The 7871-nt window shown below is 45.4% G+C and overlaps 1 protein-coding gene across 1 annotated transcript; it reads left to right on the forward strand.

The window, feature by feature from the left end:
* The first annotated feature begins 1335 nt into the window (after positions 1–1335).
* LOC142282160 (protein kinase C theta type-like) lies at positions 1336–6723 on the forward strand. Its single transcript, XM_075332943.1, has 10 exons — positions 1336–1728; positions 1941–2029; positions 2180–2350; positions 4069–4160; positions 4294–4356; positions 4518–4656; positions 4767–4958; positions 5069–5197; positions 5291–5457; positions 5651–6723. The coding sequence occupies exons 1-10, from the start codon at positions 1476–1478 to the stop codon at positions 5715–5717; spliced, it is 1362 nt and encodes a 453-aa protein (XP_075189058.1). The 5' UTR covers positions 1336–1475; the 3' UTR covers positions 5718–6723.
* The last annotated feature ends 1148 nt before the right edge of the window (positions 6724–7871 follow it).

The raw sequence follows: 7871 nt of genomic DNA on the forward strand, positions 1-7871 counted from the left end.
AACATTCTGCAATGGCCAAGTCAATCACCAGATCTTAACCCAATTGAGCATGCCTTTAACTTGCTCTAATCCAGACTTAAGACGGAAAGACCCACAAACAAGCAAGACCTGAAGGCTGCGGCTGTAAAGGCCTGGCAAAGCATTAAGAAGGAGGAAACCCAGCGTTTGGTGATGTCCATGGGTTCCAGACTTAAGGCAGTGATTGCCTCCAAAGGATTCGCAACAAAATATTGAAAATAAAAATATTTTGTTTGGGTTTGGTTTATTTGTCCAATTACTTTTGACCTCCTAAAATGTGGAGTGTTTGTAAAGAAATGTGTACAATTCCTACAATTTCTATCAGATATTTTTGTTCAAACCTTCAAATTAAACGTTACAATCTGCACTTGAATTCTGTTGTCGAGATTTCATTTCAAATCCAATGTGGTGGCATGCAAAGCCCAACTCGCGAAAATTGTGTCACTGTCCAAATATTTCTGGACCTAACTGTACATATATATGACCTTTAGGCCATATTCACACATCTGGTTGTCACTGCCCAAGCACAGAGCGGCTGTGGTTGTCCTGACACAAATTCAGTATCCTCATAGCAGTGAGTTGGGGTCAGGAGGATCCGCTGCCGCTCAGTGACAGACACAGCTGTGATCAAGCCTTAGTGACCACATGAGAGATTCAGAGAACATTATATTCATACAGGTGAGATCTTCTGAATTAGGTGACCCCCTGTCACTAATATTATATAGGATACATTTACAATAAAGGGGATTTCTCACAAAGGCAACTTTAAGCTCCATGATGTCCGGGTGTTACTCTTTTCCCTCCTTTTTTGTCCATTTAATCTCTGTCTGTTGTACTGCTAACATACAAGCATGACCTGATGAAGACATCTGTCCCATACTGAAACGCGTCACCCCTATTCTTTTAATGACTTCTTATGATGATATTTTTCCTGTCTATCATACTCAGCAGCTTTTTTATTACCCCCTTACATTATTTTTTTTATACTATTTACATTAGAATATACAAGCTAAGTGATAAATGGTGTAAAAAAATGTAAAAGAAAAATAAATTAATTTACATTTTTTTTGTATTTGAAAAGTTTTATTTTGGAGTTTTATGGGCTCAAATGGAAACTAATAAATGATAAAGAGACTTAATAATAACTGTTGAAGAACACAGACCTCACAGCCAGGCTCAAGTCACTGTGATGTCATGTGACCTTTAGAATGTGATGATGTCACAATGCCCCTGTGATGTCATGGAACAATCATCAGAATGTCGCTGCAGCCTGAATATCGTCCATTTGTTTTCATCACTTAGTGAGTGAAGGCGATTTTTACTTGCGCTTAGCAAATTTTGGTTTTATATAAAATATAATACCGATTACTAGAAGGCCTGTTAGAAGAGCAGTTCCAGGCGCCATCCGGGAGCGCTCTAGATGTGGACAGGACCTTCCTCAGCCCAGAATTTCATTTATGGAGCTGAAAATGGAGAGTTTGAGGAAGAGAAAGGGAGAGAGCATAGATGAGGTGCCAAAAAAAAGGAAAATAGAAACATCGGAGAGTGAGAAAGATGGCACCAACCAAAGCCTTATCAAGGCTTCAAAGAGACCTGGAAGCCCGATACCGGAGAGTATCGAGAGCAAGAGGAAAAGGGGAGAAGTGATGGGGGACAAAGCTGATGATGGATCCAGCGTCTCCCCCAAAGAGGACATTGAGCAGCTGTCAGGTGAGTGCAGATCTAAGACCCCAAGGGCCAAAAGCCCCTAATGTAGTAATTGACAGGATTGTGAACCTTTAGAATACCCCAACTATTGTGATTTTTGTGCCTTTTCTCGTTGATACCTTCTAATATTGTTCTACCCCATGTTATAATTGCTATAGGAGGCCACATTAGCATTATATAGGAATAATACATCTTATTTCTCCTCTCTCCATTAGGGACAACCCCAGCTGAATCCCCCATCATTGTGACTGGACTGAAGAGCTTCACCTTCCATAAAACCATTGGACAAGGCGGATTTGGTAAAGTAAGTATTAGGAATTGTGGTGACATTTTCTTCATGTGTGTGATGTGGAGCAGTAATATGGCTCTAGGACCATTACTGCTTCACATTTTCTCCTCCTGTCTCATGGCAGGACAGGCCTTTCATCCAGTTCTAATGCTCTGTATCCTCCAGGTCATGTTGGCCACACATAAGGCCTCCCAACAACAAGTGGCAGTGAAGATGGTGGAGAAGAGGTTCATAATTGAAGAGTCAAGAGACAAAATCCTGATAGAGCGACAAGTCCTGGAGATGACTAGGAAGAGTCCATTCATTACTCGGGCTTTTTCCACCTTCCAGTCCCAGGTAAGAGGCTGATGATCTAACAGCTTTGAGTCTTCTATATATTCTATCAAGGCCAGATCTATATGGCCATCTGTGTGCAACGTTCTTCTAGGTCACTACCATAATATTACATGCTCTGATATACATCTTTCCCTCAGCACCCAGCTTTTCCATGCTATCAGAGCAAAGCACCGGAAAGCTTGGTGCTGAGGGAAAGATGTATAGCAGAGCCTTTTTCCCTCAGCACAAATCTTTCCCATCCTAAGCTTTTATCTTTGTCCCTCTCGTATATAACTTTCCAAATACTATAATGGCCCTCACAAAGCCTTCCATAAAGTATAATGGGTCCCACATAACCCTTCATATATTATAATGCACCCTCATAGTCCTCCAAGTTTTATAATGCTCCCCCATAATTCTTCAAATATATTATGCAGCCCCCATATCATTTAATGCACCCTATTAGACTCATTGTATTATAATGACCCCATATAGCCTATGTATAAGGTGTCCATCATATTATACTATGAATACCCCATACCATTGAATGCACTCCCATGAGCCTCTGCCCACCGTGTACTCAATGATAAAAAATAAACAAGTCCTCACCTCTCCTCATTCCCCCGCTGCTCCGTCTTCACCTCTCCTTGTTACCCCACTGCACCGGTCAGTGTCTCTGCAGTCTTAGGCTAAGTTCACACATCCTGTGTTTTCAATCCGTCAGGTCCGTCAGCAACGGATCAGTCATTTTCAAGATGTCAACTGATGCAACTGATGTGTTTTTCACAGGATTCCTTTCACAGGAATCCTGTGAAAAAACGGATCAGTTGCGTCCGTTACATCCGCTGTACGTCCGTTTTTTGACGGATCAGTCATGATCCGTCTGTGTTTGGGACAGCCCAGTGGGCGTGCCTAGCATGCTGGGCATGCTCAGTAGAGCATGACGGAATCCTGCGCTGGATTCCGTTGTAAGACGGATTACGACGGAATCCAGCACCATAGACATCCATTACAAGCTTGACGGATGGCGACGGATTCCTGCGCGGCGCGTTAATTTTGACGGCCCGAAAAACGTTACATTCTGCGTTGCTCCCCGCTCGGCGGTCAGTCAAAAACGACGGACCGCGACGCAGCGGATGCAACGCAGGGTCATCAGTCGCAATCCGTCGCTAATAGAAGTCTATGGGGAAATACAGGATTCCTGCAAAATATTTTGCAGGATACCGTAATTCCCCAAGGCGACGGATTGTGACTGATGCAAAACACAGGATGTGTGAACTTAGCCTTAGTGAGACTCAGCCGTACTGAGATGTCGACGGCAGGCACAGGGCGAGAATGATGAAGGATGGAGAGGAGTGCTCCGCTCCATCCTTCGTCATTATTTCGTGCAATGATAGGCAAGGACGCTGGCACCGGGCCCCCCTGACTCACAGGCCCCATAGCGACTGCGTGGTCTGCTATTACAGTGCAGCTCCTTTCTCACAGAGAGGAGACGGCTGCTGCTTTCTCTGCATGGTGGTCGCCGGACCAGGTCGCAATTGGGATCTCTGTGACCGCTATCATTACGCCCCTGGCTCTGAGTATTCTATATATTCTATCAATGCCTGTCTATATGGCCATCTGTGTGCAATGTTCTTCTAGGTCACTACCATAGTATTATATGTATTATAACATTACCACCAGTGCTCTTTATCTAGACTATACCAGTAACACCTATTGTCTCCTCTGTTTTATCATAGGACTATGTGTTCTTCGTCATGGAATATCTCAGTGGAGGAGACCTTAGACAATTCCTGAAACGCAATGCCCCACTTCCCATTCCAGCCACCAGGTAAGACAGAACATGGATACATTAGATGAAGCTGATAGTTGTCAGGAACAATCCGGCTTTATGTCATTATTAGTCTAGTAGTTTAATGGTTGAAATGATGGATGTTGTTTCCTTTATCATTTTTTCTCATTAGATTTATTGCCGCTGAGCTGATCTGTGGGCTGCAGTTTCTCCACTCCAGAGGCATCATACACAGGTAGGTGCAGCACGTCTTCTTCTGTGTAGACCTGGAATATAAACACTTCTATACCCTCATCCTCATGCCCCCTGTAGACACTTGATATTTCAGGCCAGAACACATCATCAACCCGGCTAATATAACAATTATCACATTTTATAAACTCTTCCCTTTACCAGAGACCTAAAACCAGAAAACATTTTACTGGACAGCACCGGTCACTTGAAGATTGCTGATTTCGGTCTTGCCGCATTGAACATCTTTGGCGATACAAAGACTTCAGATTGTGTTGGAACCTATATATACATGGCTCCTGAGGTGAGGAATTATCTACATGTTCCTGAGTTATCCTTGTGTACAAGGCTGGACATCTCCATGTCTTCTGCTGGCTGAACAAAGCTTTTATTGTCTTTTTCATGTCGTCACAGATTTTTCTACAGAAGCCCTACAACACAGCAGTGGACTGGTTCTCTGCTGGCGTGATGATATACGAGATGGCTATTGGTGGACATCCATTCTATAAAGGTAAATCTGATTGGACCACCATTCTGGCAATAGTCAAAGATGAACCATTCTTCCCAAAGAAATTGGACCCCCAACTCAAAGCCATCATTAAGGGGGTGAGTATAAAGACACATCTCAGTAATTGAGTGGATATATGTAATGAAGTACACAATGAAAATGGAGGATGACTAGAGACTGAATAATCTTCTTTATTATATCTTCCCAGCTCCTGGATAAGTCACCAGAAAGTCGGCAAAAATTTGTGGATAATATCAGGGATCATCCATTCTTTACAGAGATTAACTGGACAGATATAGAGGAATCCAGAGCGTGTCCACCATTCCAGCTACCTCCTGTAAGTAAATGTCCCAGAGAAGATGGTGGCACAAGTACATTTCTGTTGTGTTTCTTCTTTATGAACACTGATTCTTGTATCTTCCCTCCGCAGCAAGAAGTGATGACATTATGTAAAATGAATCCTGTCCCGTCCTTCATCAAACCCATGAGACCACCAATAGCTGAAGAAGATCAACAACTCTTCTGTGGATTTACATTTGCCAGTGATGGATGGAAGGTCATAAAACCAATGCCAAAACCTGTAAAACCCCATCGCAGGTGAGTCAGTGTAAATGGGACGGGGTTAGGGGGGTTTCATAGGCCCCTCCATAACTTTATGGATCTGTCAACAGGGTCTAATGTGGAATCCATTTGCTTTTAAACTGCAGGTGGTTTCCCCTCAGGACAGCCCCATTTCATGTGTCTTATTGGGATATAAGAATGCTTTCTAACCTATTTTCTCTCCCAACAGGACATTTGGCAGTATTGTGAGGGACGCCTTACACAGGATCTGGAGGAGGATAAAACGCTGGAAGTGAACAGCTCTGAGAACCGCTGTTCACCGGTTCCTATTCCGCCAACACTAGGAGGATCCAGAGGGCCGTGACCTGCATTGTAGCCATATCCACTCCTCAGCCCTTCCATAATCAGGGCTAGGGGTTGTTGCTTCATCTGCAGTGTCTGAATACAAGAAGAAGCTGGAGACCATGAAAATCCTACCAGGAGTCAATAATATGACCGTGCACCAGCATTTCACGAAAACATGTTGCCTTGTGCCCACAGGAAAGGGCACATATCCGTAAGCCATGGAGCTGTAGACCATGACAATCCTACCAGGAGTCAATAATATGACCGTGGACCAGCACTAGAAAACAACATGCTGACTTGTGACCCCAGGGAAGGGCTCTTCTCTTTAGGCCATGGAGCTGTACACCATGAAAATCCTACCAGGAGTCAATAATATGACCGTGGACCAGCATTTCACGACAACATGTTGCCTTGTGCCCACAGTAAAGGGCACTTATCCTTAGGCCATGGAGCTGTAGACCATGACAATCCTACCAGGAGTCAATAATATGACCGTGGACCAGCACTAAAAGACAACATACTGACTTGTGACTCCAGGGAAGGGCTCTTATCCTTAGGCCATGGAGCTGTAGACCATGACAATCCTACCAGGAGTGAATAATATCACCATGGACCAGCACTACAAAACAACATGCTGACTTGTGATCCCAGGGAAGGGCTCGTATCTTTAGGCCATGGAGCTGTACACCATGAAAATCCTACCAGGAGTCAATAATATGACCGTGGACCAGCATTTCACGAAAACATGTTGCCTTGAGCCCCCAGTAAAGGGCACTTATCCTTGAGCCATGGAGCTGTAGGCCATGACAATCCTACCAGGAGTCAATAATATGACCGTGGACCAGCATTTCACGACAACATGTTGCCTTGTGCCCACAGTAAAGGTCACTTATCCTTAGGCCATGGAGCTGTAGACCATGACAATCCTACCAGGAGTCAATAATATGACCGTGGACCAGCACTACAAGACAACATGTTGCCTTGTGCCCCCAGGGAAGGGCACTTATCCGTAGGCCATGGCTCCCTAGAGGTTTCCCCCACAGGGGGTTTTTCCTCTCCTGAGTGCCGATGGATAAATACAACAAGAAAATGGCAACTTATAGTCTTTTTGCCCTCGGTGGAGCTCACACGACTAGTGGCAGAGAGGAACCTAATATTTTTAAAAGATATTTAATAGCAATAAACAAAACCATTCACCATCATGTGCTAGTAGTAGTAGTAGATTTATTTTATATCTTCATGGATAAGTATTTTACAATGCACCCCTTAAGAGCACAGGGTGCATGTAATGTGGTGGTAACGTGTATCCACTTTTCTCTGATACCATTTTGGATTATATCAAACTGTCTGGTCAATTTTTAAATCTGTTTTTGGAGGGGTGATGGAAGGAAGAAATTATTTTCTGGTGTTTTGGGGGGTTTTCATTTGTGCAGGAGAGATAATATGTAAGTGCTATTGTCGTGGGCGGAGGAGGGGACGCTGCGCTCACCCACTGCTCGGGTCCGGCCGCTGCTGCTGCTGCTCGGTGGCTCGAGCGGTGGGCCGTATCCTGGGGACTCAAGCGGCGCTCCTCGCCCGTGAGTGAAAGGGGGTGGTTTGGTTTAGGGATATTGTCCGTGACGCCACCCAAGGTTGTGGTGAGGTTGTGACACCACCGCTGCTCTGGACGGGGATCCCGGGAGCGATGACAGGGAGCAGCTTGGATGTTGGTTCTCCCCTCCGTGGGTAGGGGGTTGGTTGTCCCGGGGCCCGGTGAGGGAGGGATGGATGGCAGGCGGGTTACGGGGCCTGGTGAGGTGCAGGGTCGCGGGGGCAGCGCTGTGCCACATGGCACGGTGGTACTCACTCAGCCAGTAATTTACACGGAGTCTCTGGTCAAACAAACGGCTGGATGGACGGGTCCCACAGATGGCTGCGGTGTTTTTCCCCTGACCCCTGGTTGGTAGTGTAAGTCCTTTCCTGCACCTTCGTGTACGCTCCTCCTGTGCTCCGGTTTCCAGCTGGCTACCCGGTTCGGTACCGGACGGGCCACTACCCTGTCCCAGCTACCTACGGTTCCACCAAGACTGTCTTCCCGACTCCTGCAGACGGCCACTACCGTCCGC

This window comes from Anomaloglossus baeobatrachus, chromosome 2 (assembly GCF_048569485.1).
Source record: "Anomaloglossus baeobatrachus isolate aAnoBae1 chromosome 2, aAnoBae1.hap1, whole genome shotgun sequence".
NCBI classification, from domain to species: Eukaryota; Metazoa; Chordata; class Amphibia; order Anura; family Aromobatidae; genus Anomaloglossus; species Anomaloglossus baeobatrachus.